This window comes from Arachis ipaensis, chromosome B2 (assembly GCF_059453495.1).
Source record: "Arachis ipaensis isolate K30076 ecotype BB chromosome B2, ASM5945349v1, whole genome shotgun sequence".
NCBI lineage: Eukaryota > Viridiplantae > Streptophyta > Magnoliopsida > Fabales > Fabaceae > Arachis > Arachis ipaensis.
The window spans coordinates 5,059,279-5,075,964 of record NC_142437.1 but is presented as its reverse complement, the minus strand read 5'-3'; the positions used below and the strand labels follow the sequence as shown (position 1 = coordinate 5,075,964).

The 16,686-nt window shown below is 34.0% G+C and overlaps 3 protein-coding genes across 6 annotated transcripts; 1 reads left to right on the top strand and 2 right to left on the bottom strand.

The window, feature by feature from the left end:
• Window positions 1-992: 992 nt before the first annotated feature.
• On the bottom strand, window positions 993-2,235 carry LOC110269143 (uncharacterized). Its single transcript, XM_021116799.1, has 3 exons — window positions 1,803-2,235; window positions 1,281-1,708; window positions 993-1,013 (listed from the first exon to the last, which is right to left on the bottom strand). The coding sequence occupies exons 1-3, from the start codon at window positions 2,233-2,235 to the stop codon at window positions 993-995; spliced, it is 882 nt and encodes a 293-aa protein (XP_020972458.1).
• Window positions 2,236-7,328: 5,093 nt separating this feature from the next.
• LOC107623773 (Pyridoxamine 5'-phosphate oxidase family protein) lies at window positions 7,329-11,537 on the top strand. 4 transcript variants are annotated; one of them, XR_015905266.1, is made up of 9 exons: window positions 7,329-7,469; window positions 7,611-7,660; window positions 7,738-7,795; window positions 8,113-8,145; window positions 8,258-8,353; window positions 8,612-8,779; window positions 8,878-9,118; window positions 9,586-10,750; window positions 10,945-11,537. XR_015905266.1 is itself a non-coding variant. In XM_016326145.3 (7 exons), exons 1-7 carry the CDS (start codon window positions 7,386-7,388, stop codon window positions 8,977-8,979), a joined length of 591 nt encoding a protein of 196 aa, XP_016181631.1. In that variant the 5' UTR covers window positions 7,329-7,385; the 3' UTR covers window positions 8,980-9,231. The 4 variants fall into 4 exon arrangements, 2 of the variants coding, with proteins under 2 accessions (XP_016181631.1, XP_020970896.1); XR_015905265.1 differs by having other exon boundaries at window positions 9,586-11,537; XM_016326145.3 differs by lacking the exons at window positions 9,586-10,750; window positions 10,945-11,537 and having other exon boundaries at window positions 8,878-9,231.
• LAC6 (laccase 6) lies at window positions 9,277-12,097 on the bottom strand. Its single transcript, XM_016326135.3, has 6 exons — window positions 11,912-12,097; window positions 11,504-11,655; window positions 11,180-11,424; window positions 10,939-11,067; window positions 9,787-10,728; window positions 9,277-9,701 (listed from the first exon to the last, which is right to left on the bottom strand). Exons 1-6 carry the CDS (start codon window positions 12,041-12,043, stop codon window positions 9,571-9,573), a joined length of 1,731 nt encoding a protein of 576 aa, XP_016181621.3. The 5' UTR covers window positions 12,044-12,097; the 3' UTR covers window positions 9,277-9,570.
• Between the last annotated feature and the right edge of the window lie 4,589 nt (window positions 12,098-16,686).

Genomic DNA, 16,686 nt, shown 5'->3' with positions numbered 1-16,686 from the left:
TGAATTTTAGTCAAATTAGATGCAGTAGTGTTGGATGTGTTATGTTGGCATTTGTTGTTGGAATTGTAGTTGGAAACCTGTTTAGTGGTGTAGTTTAGAGAGATCAAATATTGCTTCTGAAGTACTATGAAACATGGTGATCTTGGTTGTTAAGTTGTTTAGGCTATGGCATTTGTTGCTATTGATCACTTTTGATGAATGAATATAAATATAATTAAGCTATTTTTGTTTTTATATGTTCGTTTATTCAATTTTAAAGACTGCAGTAGTATAGATGATTTTGTAATAAATAAGGCATTATGAATTTGTTGAACAAAGTAAGAAGCCATCTGTTGAAAATTGAAACTTAAGACATGATACCATAATAATAGAATAAGGGAATCATCATAACAGCCCTTAATAATATAGTTATCCAAAAGAGTATTCAACCAACTATATCATTGGTTACATGTCTTAGCATCTAATTATATAATAACAAAAGCAAGGGCAACATAAGGTCCCTAATCAACATAGTTGTCGTAGCAAGTAATTTGATAACCAAAATAGACACAGTGTCCACAAGTTATTGTCTAAATTATCTATTCTTCCTAGTTCCAAACTTTTAAAACTAGATCAACTACTCAATTCTTGTTAGGAGGCCTAATCCCTGGAGTGGGGATAAACTTAAAAAGTCTTGACGCAGTTCCTGAAGTTGCTGCAGCCATGATCTCAACTGATACTCCTGTTGATACACCTTGGTTCGTTGGAGCAGTGGGTCTCACAATTGGTTACTTCTCCCTAAAGCATGGTACAGAGTTGGTGTTGAATTTTGTTGCAGGCTATCCTCAGAGAAGATCATAGCAAAGGTCATAATTAAATTAAATAGAGATTACTAATTTAACTTAGGACCATTTTTTACCTCATCTGCTTGGGGTGCAGACTAGTTGACTATGGTTCACTGATTGTCTTGTTGCAGATGTTTTGAGAAACTTCTTTTTTTTTTCTTCTTTGTCTTAGTCTATCATAAATGGTAACTGTTAAGATAACAAATAAATTAGTGTTATGCCAAATAAAGACCCTAAATTGGCATAAACTCATAGCAGCATCTAATGTAGTTTCCTCAGCATTGGCAGTTGAGTTGTTCTGTCCTGTTTGCTAAACCTGTTTAATTGTCAAATCACAAGATTGGAACACAAGAAGGCTCAACTAATTAGGACACTTAATTCCTTAACTATATATTTATAAGATAGTTAGCATATTAAATATATTTTGAAAGTGAGTCATCACTTGTTGGATTATACCTGCTGAGTGTTAGCTTGGCTTGACTCTACAAATTGCAAAGACGCTTTCTTTGTCCTTCTCTCTTTCTTTGTCATAGGTTTCCAATTCGGGTCTTGAGGTGCATTGGTACAAGTCTTGTAGTAGTGTCCTAACTGACCACACTTTGAGCAAGTGACCTGAAAGGTTTTTCTACATTTGTTTGGATTCATCTCTTTCTCAATCGGGTCTGATCTTCTCTTCATCTTTGGCCTATGAGCAGCTCTTTTGATTGGAGGAGGAAGAGTCTTAGGAGCATCCGATTGTACCCAGTACTCTTCACTATTAACCGGTTTGATGCAATGTGAGTATGTAGCTCTTACTGCTTTCATTGTCAGCCACTTATGCACAAAATCTTCAGGCCTAAGGTCCATCTTAGACCTAGCTGCCACTGCATGTCTACAAGGCATACCTATAGACATGAATTCAATTTACCACATGCAATCAATCCTATATAACAAATATACAATTTTACAAGTACAAAATAGTATTGAAAACAAGTTTACCAGTTAGCTGCCATAGGTTGCATGTGCATGTTCTTTCTTCAAGATTAACCCCAACCTTGTGATTTCGACAGTGCACTTCAAAAAGAACTCTCTTACTATCTCCAGCCCAGATAGCTTTCCATTTTTGGCTTTTTGGCTTAATGAAGTCGTCCAATCTTTTTTGCTGCACTGGAGCTAAAGCACTAACATGTTTCTCTAGCTTTTTTTTGTGTGCTGCCATCTTCCGCATTAGATAACATCTTAAGTCCTCGCACATTGTCAGTATTGGCTTACCCCTGTATGCCACTATCTTAGCGTTCCAAACTTCGCACATATTATTGGTGATATTGTCAACCTTGGGTCCGGGACTGAAAAACGCCTTTGACCAAGCAGCTGGATCAAACCTATCAAGATATTCCCAAGCTGGAACACTGATCTGTTTCAGCTTTTTCATAGCTGCCTTGAACTCAATTTGTGTGGTGCAACGTGCACAATCCCATACAAGTTGCTTGGTCTGTTGGTCCTTAAATTGCTTGATAAAATTCTTCCAAATGTGTAGTACGCAGTTCCTATGAAAAGCCCTTGAAAATATGTCCTTTAAGGCTAATGCCAATCCCTACCAGAAAACCAACAATGCAGGCCAATAACCCAATTTGGACCAACAATGCATATCAATAAATAAAAAAGGCCATTAAACAAGTTTAGTCCAACAAATCATATCAATAAATAATAAGGTATGAGATTCTCACAATTCAGACCAACAATGCATATCAATAAACAACAATGAATGAAATGAAACAACTATTTTTTAATATCTTTTGCTGGTCCGATATAAAGTTTCAGCCCCTTTCCGTGCTATCACCTAAGTCATGCTAAAGTTGTGTTAAGAACCATTTTCAAGTGTCCTTATACTCATTTGGCACAACTGCATATGCAATAACAAAGAAATGGTTATTGCCATCTTGACCGACTGCAGATAGTAGCTGACTGCTATAATAGCCCTTAAGAAAACAACCGTCTAATCCAATGAAAGGCCTGCATCCTTCTATAAAGCCCTTCTTGCAAGCATCCAAACTTATATATAGTCTATCAAACAAAGGGAGAAACTCTGGCTGAGGTATCACGTCTAATCTTGTAGTTGAACCAGGGTTTGTCCTATGCAGTTCCATAAGGTAATCCCTAATCTTACCATATTGTGCTCCTTCGTTGCCAATTACCTCCTCCCTAGCTGCCTTAAGTGCCCTGCTTATCATTTTACCACTCAGTTGGATGTTGTAGTCTTCGATCATGTATTCCATAGCTTGCTTTGGCTTCATGTCTGGCTGAGTAAGAAGCCTCTTAACTAACTTTGAAGTTACCCACTGCCTATCAGCAAGGTTGCTGCTGAAATCCCTCCCACAATTATGCTCATCGAACAAAGTTTTTACTTGAAAACATCCATGTGCACTATTCCATGATGTCAATATTAGCCATGAACAATTTTCACTTGCACAGGCTGCTCTGACCCTCTGCTTCTCATTCTTTAGATACATAACATATTTACCCTCATATACGAAATAATCCTTCAGCGCACTCTTGAATGCTTCCATTGTAGTGAAGGTTTGTCCAACTTTAAATTCAACCTCCCCGTACTCAGTTTTTTCATTAAAGGCATCATATGCAGTCCTCCCTTCATCCTCATATGACATTGGGCTGTTGAATGCTTCACTTTCATAATCATATGACTTGTCATAATCCGAATCCAATTCCTCAATAGTTGGCCCAACACTCCCGGATGTGCCACCCAAACTAGTTCCAATGCCATTTAAACCACCACCTATAGTGTCAGTCTTACTTCCATTATATCTTCCATCTCTCAGAATATGTTTTCTTCTAGTGCCCTTATACTTCTTAGAAGGCCTTTTTTGGATAGAATTTTTCTTAGCTGTGTCCATACTATCCTTTCCACCTGAACCAGCCCCAACCTCCACATTTGGGCTAGCCCTATCTTAAACTTTTAGGCCATGACTAGCTTTCTTTTTAGGTGAAAGTCTCTTCTTCTTCTGAATATATTTTTTCTTTTCCAAACTCTCATCATTGCTGTCTGTATCCTCAAAACCAGAAGGAGGAGGCTTATAAGGCTCATCTTCTGTGGTCTCGTATCCATCATCTGAAGATGATGATGATTCACTCAGCACAACATTATCACGCTCCACACCATCATCGAACATCTATCAGGTGATCAAAGTAAAGATAAAATTCATTGTTGCCCTTATTTCTCTTCTGAGCATTTCTCAGTTCGTTTATCTCAGCATCACCTTTAATAACATGTAGCCCAACTTCCATGTCATCAGCTCAAACCAATACATCTCCTTATATGTTGTATACCCTAACTCCTTAAATAAAATTTTTAGATAAAAAAGTTAACAGAGTCTGAATCCATAGATGGATACTTATGTACTTTTCTATTAACATAACATAATACCCATGTGAATTTCTCTTGAAACTTTTTCCATGATAAAATACAGGAACAACCATAAAATCATCAATCTGAGACAAACAAAGTAAATGATATTTTATATTACAACCTCTACATAAATAATTGTGATTTTAATTGAGTACATATATATTTTAATAGAGTACATGTAGTTAAAGTATGTATATATTCTAATAAAGTATTACATATATGGAGACACAAGAAAAAAATTTCAACATCACTGCTATGCATGATGTAATATAATCAAAGTATGTAGGTATATATTTACTAGTTTCTTGTTTCACGGAAAAATCAAATTTTAATAGAGTACATAAACATTTGCTAAGGTATATATTTGCCTTAAACTTTAATAGAAAATTGCTGTGAACTCTTTTATAAACACTAATCATAACAATGTTTATATATATTAAAATTTGAATAAAGATAATATATTGTAAGATTTGTTGTTATATATAGAGTTTGTGATTTTAATACAAGCAAATCGATGTATTTTGAATCCACTTGCAAATTGTATATGAATTTCATTGAACCTTATTTTCTATATATGAATTACATTGCAGGAAGGAAAAACATCTTTCTCTCTTGATGGCAAAATTTCCCAAAATTAGCAACATTGAGCCTAACCAAACTCTATCTTTGTTATGCGACACCAAGCCAGAAAACAAAAATACAAACACTCACAAACCCAAAACTAATTAAACAATACACCATGTAACTAATATTTTATTTGAATAATCTGTTACTTACCTTGAAGACTTGCACAAGAAAGTTCTGTCAACATCGTCAGGGAGTCCGTTAGTGGTGCTGTTTGAAGCTTCACTTGGAGCGTTGTTAGCAACACTGTCAGCGTCTTACTCAGCTCCACAGCCAGGTAGAGCGTTGTCGTTTTGTCGTCTTCAGAGAGTCTTCAGAGAGAACATGAAAAGATTTTGGGTATTCTGTAATTATGAGAAAGGGAAGAAGGGTTAAATGGAAACCCAAGGCATGTACTATACACACCATTTCAATCCCCCACCTAAAACGACAGCGTTTTTATTTGGGAGGCAGGGACAGATCGACCCCTATCCATTTTTAAATTGACAACTTGGCACTTCAAGGACACCTGGCAGCCAGCTCATCACCGTTAAGTGACACGTATGCTTATTCCGTTTGTTTTCAACGCTGGAAGACACAGAAGGGCCGCCATGTCTCACGGAATGCAAAGACAGGGGCCGGGACGTACCTTTTTTTTGGACAGGGATCGCTTTGTCCTTATGAAAAATGGACAGGGACCGGGTTGGGTGTTTACTCTAATAATAAGGGTTAAGTACTTTTTTCGTCCTTAACGTCTTAGGTCAAAATCAAAATCGTCTTTGACCTTTTTTTATTAAAATAATTCTCATCGTTACAAAACGTTACAAAATCATCCTTTTATCCATAAACAATAATTTTTAGACAATTTTGTCCTTAAGCAAAAATTGAAAAACCTTTTCTACCCTCACCACTAACCTCTGCATCATCATTACCATTGCTATGCATCTCTTTCTCCCTTTCTTTATGGCCACCACCACTACCACCATAACCATCACCACTGACACCATAACTATCACACCTCTCTCTCTATTACCAGTTCATCGTCTTAAATCACTACCACCCATCCACTACCCTCAATCCTTTTATTTTCACCTAAACCTTATTTTGTGTGCAACAATTTAACATTACAAAATAAATTTAACAGAAATTTCAAATTAAACAACAATTCAGCAATCATCAATCGTAATTTCAGATTTAAAATTAAAAAAAATTAGAAAAAAAATGATGTTTCAAAAATTAAAAAAAAAACATAAAAAAAGAAGAACGAAACCCTTGCCAACAATAGTAGAAACAGAGCAGATGTACAGCAATAATGGGGGAGCAATAAAACCCTTGTATAGCGATGACGGAGCGGTTGAAACTCTAGCGATGGCGGCGCAGCAGAACATAGCGTGACGGGAGAGGAACCAGAGCCTAGGCCCCACGATGGCGAAGAGAAAGCCCGCAGATGCATAGAGAAGATGAGGGGAGCAGTAGAGGGTTGGCCTAGCAGCGACGGAGCGGCTGAACCCCGGCGACGGTGGTGATGGGGAACACCAGCAACGGCGGCGCGACAAACCCCAGCAGAGGAGAGATGAAGAACGACAAGCCCATCGCGACAAGTCCTACAGCCACAACGCGACGGTGGCGGCCACCCTCTTTCCTGCCGTCACCTCCCTCTTCTTCCTTTCCTTTTCTTTCTTCTCCCTCTTTTGTTCCTTTTCTTCGTTTTGATTTTTCTGTTTTAGGTGGGAAGGGGTGGAGTTACTGGATGGGTACTGGGTGGAGTGGGTAGTGATAATAGAAAAGGGTTTTTATGTCATTTCAAAAATTATTATGGACAAAAAGATGATTTTATAACGTTTTGTAACATTGAAGATTATTTTAATAAGAAAAAAAAGTCGGGGATGATTTTAATTTTGACCCAAGACGTTGAGGACGAAAAAAGTATTTAACCCTAATAATAATAATAATAATAATAATAATAATAATAATAATAATAATAATAATAAGTGTTGGTTTTCTACGATATTTTGGTATTTTTTAATCTGGTAGATTAAGGATTAATTCGTAAATTATTGCATGCAATAAACAAAATTCACGGCTCTTTTTTTGTAAGTGTGGAAGTAGAAATAGTGATATACTTTAACATTGTAATTTTTGTTGTTTTTTAATACTGTAGAAAGTACACAAATCGGAGGGTTCAATTTCTATACTTCAAATTTTTTAATTTTTTAACACAAATCGAACGGTCCGATTTCTGTACTTTTATAAATCAAACAGTTCAATTTCTGTATTCCTAACAAATCGGACGATCTAATATTTACTTTTCTAATTAAATGATTCCATATTTGAGAATAACACCTAATAATCCACATTTTAAAAAAACACCGTTATCATTCTAATATTAAAAACAAAAAATTTTAAAATTCATTTTTCATCAATTAACTACTGGACTAACTCAACTTACTTATAATAATAATAACAAAGTTAAAACTTAAAGGCCTAAGACCGAAAAATTTTAAAAAGAAAATAAAAAACTTAAAAAGAGAAAAAAAAAAAAATCATCGTCGGAAATGGCGACGGTGGCATGGAAGCAGCTCCTTCTGAACGCTCTTGAATCCAACTCTCATCTCAAGCACTCTACTTTCTTTCAGCTCGTACTTAATTTCTAGCTCCATTTTCCTTTTAATTATTATTTTACAAAAATTGAAACAAAAAAGATTTATAATATCGCTTCGTTAAACCCAACATTACTTACTACATTCATGAATTCTGTGTGTGTTGCGAACGAATTTCAGGCAACGGTTGGAACCAACGGAACACCTTCCAACCGCACCGTTGTTTTCAGGTTCTCTTCACTCTTTCTCTTTGCTCCCTTTTATTTTTTATTTTTTTTAGTAATTTTTATTTTGTTGCTTTTTTCAGAGGATTCCAAGACAACACTGATAACATCCAAATCAACACTGATGCCCGCAATCGCAAGGTTTCTTCTTTAATTTTTTTTGTATTTCAAAAAAATAATTTTTTACATTTTTGTTCTCTTCATATCCGTTACTGTATTTCAGTTTTGGAACTAAAAATTGAGCTTTTGTTTGGAATTTGATTGCTAGGGTTGAGCTGGTTTGGATATATATTAATCATGTTACTTAGCATAGTTATTGGCATGATTAAAAGTGTGTTTGTTTTAAGTTGAATTTGGATTAAAACAAACAATGAGAAAAAAAAAAAAAAAAGTGTTATGGTTTTCATTGTAAAGTAAGTACTTACTTGGAATTCCATATTGGCTTGTCTATAATGCAGATTGAAGAGCTCAAGCGTTGCCCCTCTGCTGAGGTGATTTTGTTTTTTTCTTTCTATGAAGTTCACTTTGTATATATAGGCTCAGGGGAATGTAATATGAGACTCAGTACTTTATTTCTATTTTAATTTTTGTTTTTGTTTTCAGATATGCTGGTACTTCACAGATTCTTGGGAGCAATTCCGGATACATGGGAACATAGATATCATTGACGGAGTGAATCCTGACCCACTGAAACTTCAGGTTTGATGAGAAATTGTATGGGTATTGTTGAATCAAATTCTGTTAAGTAGCTATTACCTTTACAATCTATAAGATTGAGTGTGTCCGAATGATCCTATGTACCTATTGCAAAAGAATTATTAGACAATGTGACAGGAAACAGATTATCCATGTAAAGAAGCTTAGAAGTTTTATAAGTGCTTTGTTAAGTAGTTCTTGTTGTGAAATTTTCTTAAAAAATGCTATGTTGTTCCCTGAATATATCAGTTCATACTGCAGCAAAGAGAGAAATCATGGTTTGCGAATTCACTGAGATCAAGGTCACAATATTTAGGGCCGAACCCTGGACTTCCGCGTCTAATCGAGCAAGCACAGCCAGAAGTATCTTTAGATCCTTCTACCGGTCCAGTTGATGCTTTTTGTCTGCTGATCCTAGAACCAGATCAGGTAGTAATAACAAATAACTTATATCTCTCCTTGTCTAGCATTAATATGTACCTTTTTTTGGTTTCTGCATATTCACTTTTGCTTCAACCATTTTACAGGTTGATTACTTGAATCTGAAGAGTAATCAGAGGCTCACTTTCAAATCAGTTGTTAGTGCTGCCACAGACAAAAGCTGGGTTATGGAAAGGGTCAACCCGTAATCAAGTTCACTGTCGTATTTAGACTTCACTTTAGACCATTCATTGCATGTTTTGAGTATAGGAGGCAGGACTGACCAGAATGTTCCAGTCAGACTTTCATCATACAACATACAATAGATCAGCATTTGTGCCTGTAAAGGTTCTGAAAAGTTTAATGCTGTACTTTTTTGATACAAACCATTATAGATTGGATTGGAATTAGCTTCTTGTGTATAACATCTTGTGGAATAACTATTTATCACTTTGATTTACAATCCATATTTCTATGTTTTTGTTCTAAAATTATGAACCATATAAGACTCAAACTAAAGGGACAAAAAAGATTTTCATTTTATCTATTCATTTTGTTTCTTTACATCCACAATGTTTTTACTTTTAAAACAAATGAACCATTGACATGTATTACAGTTACAGACTAAAGAACACCTGAATGAGAAAAAAAGGTCCTAGCCATCTGTTAGTGCTATACCCTCCATTCTAAAATAAATATCACTTTCATTTTGGTACTTTGAAAAATCATTGCAAAAAAAAAAAAAAAAGAAGGTATTTATTTTGAAATGGAGGTAGTATCTGTTATGATCCATTGATTGTCTAACATTGTGGCAGGTCCGCTGGAGGAGAAGGTAGGGACTCGGATTCCCCTTTTCCGTTGTAAACTATAAATACCATGCCTAGCCCCCATGATTGGTGTATATCAATGTGGCAATGCATATACCAGACGCCTGCGAAAATGATCAAAGTTATTTCAAGAAATCAATAAGTCCTGTTGTTTAACAGGGAAGTGTGATATACACTAAGGATTTTTACCTGGATTATTGGCGACAAAGCGAATTGCTGCCCATCCACCAACCGGAACTCCAATCGTGCTCATGTATGGAGGATCGACTAAGTTGAATTTCGCAGTTTGAGGGTTATAATTTCCTGTACCATAGCCTACAACATAGAAACTGTGGCCATGGAAATGCATTGGGTGGTTCTCAATGTTTACTGTTCCAGTGTCCTGGAAAATGAGTTGCACCTTGCTACCATACTCAAGGACCTTTGTTCTAGTCCCATTCAATGACTGTGTGTCATGTGGAATGTTATTAGGTGCGCCATTGACAAAGTTGTAGAACTTAGATGGTCTGTCAGGAAAATCTTCGGTATATGATCCTTTTTTATTCTTATAGTATGCTTCCAGGATTGAAATATTCGGATTAACAAAACTTATGTTGTTCATCGAAGCTGCCAGCACCCCATTATTCATGGCTTGGCAGTTCTTCTTCGGTGTCTTTGAATGGCATTTTTGAACATTCAATCCAATGGTGATGAATAGGTTTTTATCAATTTCTTTGAAGACATCGACTTGGTTTAGGCTCCTTAATCCATCCATGACTGTCTTAACGGCAAGTTTGTCGTCGAGTTTGGGTAATTTAGCTGGCAAATATAAGCTATCAGATGCAGCTCCTAAATAGTTGAAGCAAGCAATTGCTGAAACGTTTTGATAATGAACAATCCTTCCTGATTTGTAAGGCGCCACAGCCATGGAGTATTTCCCTACGGGTTGATCAGCAGTGACAAGGACATTCAATGTTTGGCCTGGTCCTAACATCACCGTGTCCGTGGTGAACGGCTTCGTGTACTCAGCATCGGCTTCCACAATTGTTAGTTTGTGATTTGCAATGGCAAAGAAATTCTCAGTGTTTAAACCAGCATTGATCAGCCTCAACAAATATGTCTTCCTAGGAACCACATCAAGTTGATAGACATCTGAAATGATGAGGAAGAAAAGGTAAGACAGAAAACTATGATGGTTACTACTTTTGTTCTTAATAAGTCTCCTCTTAGATAAAACTATTTCATTATTAAAAGACCAATGTATTTATATGCAAATTGTATTAAGATACATTGATCTTTTAATGTACTACTTTGTCCAAGTGAACAATGGGAGTAATTGTTATCTTCTATCATCTTAATTACCATTAGTGGAGCAATTATAGTTGGGGCCTGGATGACCATTAATGGTGAATGCATCTGCTCTAGGAGGAGCTCCTCCACTTGCTAGAGTTGAATGCTCAATTTCTTGGAGATCCTTTATCCAATATTCTCCTGCCATATTTTGAGAAAACCAACAAGAACAGCATTACATTATGGAGAACAGGAAACTAGGAAACAACCTGAATTCAAAAACCAAGGAATGGAGGAGCATCTTGTAAGTTACCTAATAAGATTATGTGCTCTTGATACGGATTCTTAAAAGGGTAATGAACATTGGCCTTAGGATAAACAACCATTGCACCATAAGCTGTGCCTCTTAGCCAAGAAACATGTGCATGCCAAAAGAAGGTCCCCTTCTGCTTTGCCACTGTAAAATTATAGGTGAAACTTTGTCCTGATTGAATCGGGCACTGCGTGATATAGGACGGCCCATCGTACCAACACGATAACTGTTGCCGGATACCATGCCTGAGAATTTGTAAGTTCAATATATGTTAGTGATGAATGATGTTGATACTTTTGAAAGCAACTTAATGCATGGCATTACCAGTGAATTGTGATATTGAAGGGTGTCTTATTGGTAACTTTGACTATGATTCTATCATCTTCTTGTGCATAAACTACAGGTCCTGGAAACTTGCCATTGATTGTGACAATATCCTTGGTGTTACAAAGTTTGGTAACTCTTTTAGTTTGTACCTGCACATGTGGCAAAAAAAGACAGCATTGAAAACATTGCAATCTAGGACAATGCTACTATGCACCAAGATAAACTTGGTGTATCATACACTAAGATAATTCAATGGTACAGATCTTTGCAGAATAACCTCTGCTAGATATACACCATTCAATTATCATGCACTAAGTTTAACTTGCTGCATTTAAGTCATTCCTTGCAATCCATTACCAAGTTAAATAGTGTTATAATCAGCACTTTGAGATTATAAAATTATACCTTGAAATCATAGAACCTTGTTGATATTCCATTGGAACTTGCACAAGCAATGAGTTTCACATTGTAGATAGTAGTAGATAACATACCTAGACAAAGCATAAATGAGATGACTAATAAGTTTGCCATTTTCATGAATGAGTAATTGTGGTGGAGGCTTGAGGTGGAATGAAAATGAAGCCCTTTTAAAAGAGTGGAATTCTTCTCTTAGGTAGAGTTACTTATTTTATTTGCCAAAAGTATCAAAAGGGTATGCAAGTTTTTTTCTTTCTTTCTTCAATTTCCTATATTTCTAATATTTGTCAGCTTTCATGATTCCTATAGCGTGAGTTGGTGATAATAAGGTGTTGGGGAATGCTATTATTCAACATGAACACAATGGTATTGGTAGGGAAGGTTTCAACAACATACCCTTTTTCTAATTTTTATGTATTCTCTTCTTTCTTGTCAACATTTTCTATTGCAAATCATGTCATTGACTGAGAATAGAGGGTCAGACATGCTTGCTTAACATTATCTGTCTTCAAACCCCACCACCACATTCAGAAAACTTCTTGCTGTTCAATTTATTTTCCATAAATTAGAATGTTTTTGTCATGTAAAAGAAGTTTAATTAGCTTGTAAATTAATCTAATTTCCAATTAGATATCTAGTTTTAAATTTATTTTTAATCACAGCCTTATGTTGAGTACATTTTTGTAACTGAATCCTTAGAACAGTTTATCGAACTCTATGAATGTTAAAACTTACGGCGTAATTAAACCTTAAAAAAAATCAAGATGACATTTTCTAATGAAGTTGATTACTAATGTGTACTAAAATTCTCAACCTTTTTTAATTATTGAAAGAAAAAAAAAGTACTTATCATACAAAATTTGGATCTATGCCATAGCATCTTACTCTCTAATTTATTAGTTAACTTTTCATATGATCAAATAGTTGAGTTTCTCTAATCTCCTGAAGTTATCACTAGCAAGTAATTAATATATAGCTATAAATTGATTACTACCATATAAACAATTCAAGAAAGCAACAACATTCTTTTAAGAAGTTTAAAAAAATAAATTAGATTAAAGCTCTGAAAAGACAAAGATTTAGACAACTCAAAAACGTCCATTCACACTTTGTATTTTAAGAGGGGAAGTTGAGTAAAAGGTAGGTTTCTTTGTATTGCTTTTGTTGGACATTTTCCCTTTTCTCAATCATAAGCAAAGTTGATGCACGCCTTCACCACCATTGTTGGGGGATGATTTATAAAACAAAACTATTATAAACATACATGCATGCACCCTTGTGAATATATATATTTTTTAAATTGAATAATTTCTATTAACCATCTTTTTTATGGTTAATTGATTTTGCTTTAGATGACTTTTCACTTGGTCATCATGCCTTCAGTGTATGTGTTTTGCATGGAATCTCATTCACAAACAATATTCATCTGAAAAGTTAAAACATTCTTCTTACAATTCATTCAGTTAAAACTACACAACTTCTGAAAACATCTAGGACTTATTGATAAGGAGCTTCTGTTTTCATTTTATTTTTTCTTTCCACCATTACTCAAGTCTCAATAATTCCTTTTAAAAAAATGCTACAAATGCCCAAATTTTAGTTCAATTTTGGTTGTATAGTGTTCATATGTTTAATTAGGTTAGATATCAAGATAGATTTTTTTATTTACCACCTTATAAGATTGTTGAGAAGGAATATTCAGATAAAATCTTCGACAACCTTTATAACACATACAACGAGTTAAAAAAAAAAGATGATCGGATTTAGCATCTATTATCCTTATTTATTTATTTATTTATTTTTGGTTTTCCGTGGTATCCCTAAACCTGACAGATCAATGACTAATCTATTGTGATTTAAGGGTTTACCGTTGGCCAATGGATTGCTACATATATAATGCAAGATTCGAACTCCCCGGCACTTGCTTAAGGGGACTAATTAACTAACCATTAAACTAATCCAACTTGGTTTCTATTATTCTTATTTAAAGACCGATCTTCACGAATGAACCACTAAAAATGGATTCGAGTAGACTTTCAATTTAGATTGAATCTACAAAATCTTAGGTCCAATCCATATAATAATAATAAGAGAAAAGGACAAATCGATCACTGACTTTTTGGTTCGCGAACATTTAAATCCTTGAGGATTTCAAAATGCATTTAAGTCTTTGACCTCTTTAAAATCTGGACATATCGATTTCTGAGTCTAATTTATCAAATTTTAAAAACTTTCTCATGTATGCATCCGTATCAATCAGGTCAATACAACGGGAGTTATGTTTGATTTTTCTGTTAAATCTGACAGACCCAAGTGAACATGAGGGATCGATATGTCCAAATTTTGAAAAGGTCAGTGACTTAAATATATTTTCAAATCTTCGAAGACTTAAATGTCTGCACATTTATCATTTTCTCTAATAATAATAATAATAATAATAAGAAGAAGAAGAAGTTTTTGCAACTATTTGTCATTTTAACTAAATAATGTGTTTAATTGGTACACACTATACACCAACAAATTAACCCAACTATAAACTATTAATCAAATTTTTCATGCACTAACTACCAAAATCAAATCATCCCCTTTAGGCTTAGCTGAAAACTCTAATGATTAAAGATCCGTGTGAAGAAGCTGTGTAAAAAATGCTATTTAGGAAGCATTTGAAGAGCAAATTAAAGAAAACATATAATATGCATGCTAATGCTAGCCAGCTAAGCCAACATAAATGATTATTGTGTCTTATGCATGCCATGGTATATGTATATAGCAACTTCTAAACCACGCTTCTAGCAAGCGTGTGATGTTGGCATTCCTTATTGGTTCATATACTAAAATTTTGAGGAATGTAATATCAACATAGCATGTGAACACCTTTGACCAACATGTATATATATATACGACATGTTAATTCATGTCTACTACCTCATTGCCTAAAATTCCATTTGCACTCTTATATTTCTCAATCTTTTATTTTTACTACTTTAGTGTTCATTTCCAGTTTTGGAATTGTTTGAACCTTTTTACCTAGATTAAGTACTAAGTATAAAGATTGTATTCAATATGTAACAATGTGTGTTCAATAAGAACAAGGGGCTTTTTTATATAAATACATAATAAAAATACATTATTTATCAAAATACGCACTGACAAAAATTATTCCAAAAATACGCAGGACCAACTCAGGATAGACGACCGCGAAATGGAGATTCACTTCAAATCGTGTTTGGCAACCACGAAATGTTTCTGACACCTGCAGCAATCATATCATGCTCGGCGTCCACGAAATGGGGGCACTTAGTTCCCGGTGCATGCGAAATGGCCATAGCAAAGGAGGCATCCACGAAATGAACCCAAGTCAGTGGTACCGCACGCGAGATGATTCGCCAACGAAGTTGGATGTTGGTTATGCCTATATAAATAATGGTGCACCGTTTACCAAAGGAGTCATATCTCCATTCTCTTCTCTGAAATTTCTCTCTATGTCATTACCTTCTTTCTCTCTAAAATTTTTGGAGTTGTTGATAAATTTTTTTTCTTGTAATGGCTTCGAAAAATATATATGTGATTATATACTCAAGCAAATCACACTATTAAACCAGCGTAGAAAAAAAATTATATGATTCAATCAAAGCCAAAAACGTAATATGGATCAACTAAAAACGTGTTTTTATGTAATTCAAATCAAACTAATTTGAATTACAAATTAACAGTAATTCGAAGTTGATCAATTCAAAATATACAGCTAAAATTCGTACGTAATTCGAACCTACTTGATTTGAATTACGCATACAGGTTGACTCAGGATAATTCGAATTACACTAAAAAAATTTAAAATTTGTATTAGTTTGTAATTTAAAATTTAAATAGATATAATTTAAATTAATGATTTATAAAATTGTATGTATTCGTATTATTGTATTCATATGATTAATTATATTTATTATATTTTTAAAAAAAAAATATCGGTTGTTTATTTAAAATAATACTGTTATTTTTTCTAAATCGAATAAATATAGTCAATCATATGAGCACAATAATACGAATATATACAATTTTATAAATCATTAATTTAAATTATTTCTATTTAAATTTAAATTTCAAACTAATACAAATTTTATAATTTAAAAATTTAATTATTTAAATAAAATTAAATTGATTAAAAATAAAAATATACTAATACAATTCAAATCGTATTAAAACGTAAACAAGTTTGTTGAGTCTATAAACAAACTTTACGTAAATAAATAAGTTCAGTCAATGTGATAGGTAAATTTTGTGTAAACTTTATGAAAACACAATAAAAAAATTAAATCCTAAAAAATAACAATTTTTTTAAATTAAAATTTTTTATATTTTATAATAGAAATAAAAAATCTGATTAACATGGAGCTAGTCCAATATATTAGATAATTTTATTTGTTTAGTGTAATTTGAATTGCATCCCTTATAATTCGAATTAGTGTAATTCGAATTACCCTGGATTAACCTGCATGCATAATTCGAATCAAGTAGGTTCGAATTACGTACAAATTTTAACTGCATATTTCGAATTGATCAACTTCGAATTACTGTTAATTTGTAATTCGAATTAGTTTGATTTGAATTACTTAAAAATACATTTCTAGTTGATCCATGTTATATTTTTAACTTTGGTTGAATCATTTAATTTTTTTCTCCAGTCTAATTTAATAATGTAATTTGCTCTGTATACTGGGTTCTCTTCCAACGTTAGCCCCATCCCTACTCATGTTAGTTTTTTT

Excerpts from the sequence above, each read along its gene's own strand:
- LOC110269143 (XM_021116799.1), bottom strand. The coding sequence starts at position 2,235 with ATGAAAAAGCTGAAACAGATCAGTGTTCCAGCTTGGGAATATCTTGAT. Across the intron at positions 1,709-1,802 it reads CAACCTATGGCAGCTAACTG|GTATGCCTTGTAGACATGCA; the intron begins GTAAACTTGTTT and ends TCATGTCTATAG. Across the intron at positions 1,014-1,280 it reads GCCAAGCTAACACTCAGCAG|TTACCATTTATGATAGACTA; the intron begins GTATAATCCAAC and ends TTATCTTAACAG.
- LOC107623773 (XM_021115237.2), top strand. The coding sequence starts at position 7,386 with ATGGCGACGGTGGCATGGAAGCAGCTCCTTCTGAACGCTCTTGAATCC. Across the intron at positions 8,146-8,257 it reads AGCGTTGCCCCTCTGCTGAG|ATATGCTGGTACTTCACAGA; the intron begins GTGATTTTGTTT and ends TTTTGTTTTCAG. Across the intron at positions 8,354-8,599 it reads CTGACCCACTGAAACTTCAG|TTCATACTGCAGCAAAGAGA; the intron begins GTTTGATGAGAA and ends TGAATATATCAG.
- LAC6 (XM_016326135.3), bottom strand. The coding sequence starts at position 12,043 with ATGAAAATGGCAAACTTATTAGTCATCTCATTTATGCTTTGTCTAGGT. Across the intron at positions 11,656-11,911 it reads CAAGGTTCTATGATTTCAAG|GTACAAACTAAAAGAGTTAC; the intron begins GTATAATTTTAT and ends CCACATGTGCAG. Across the intron at positions 9,702-9,786 it reads CTTTGTCGCCAATAATCCAG|GCGTCTGGTATATGCATTGC; the intron begins GTAAAAATCCTT and ends TCATTTTCGCAG.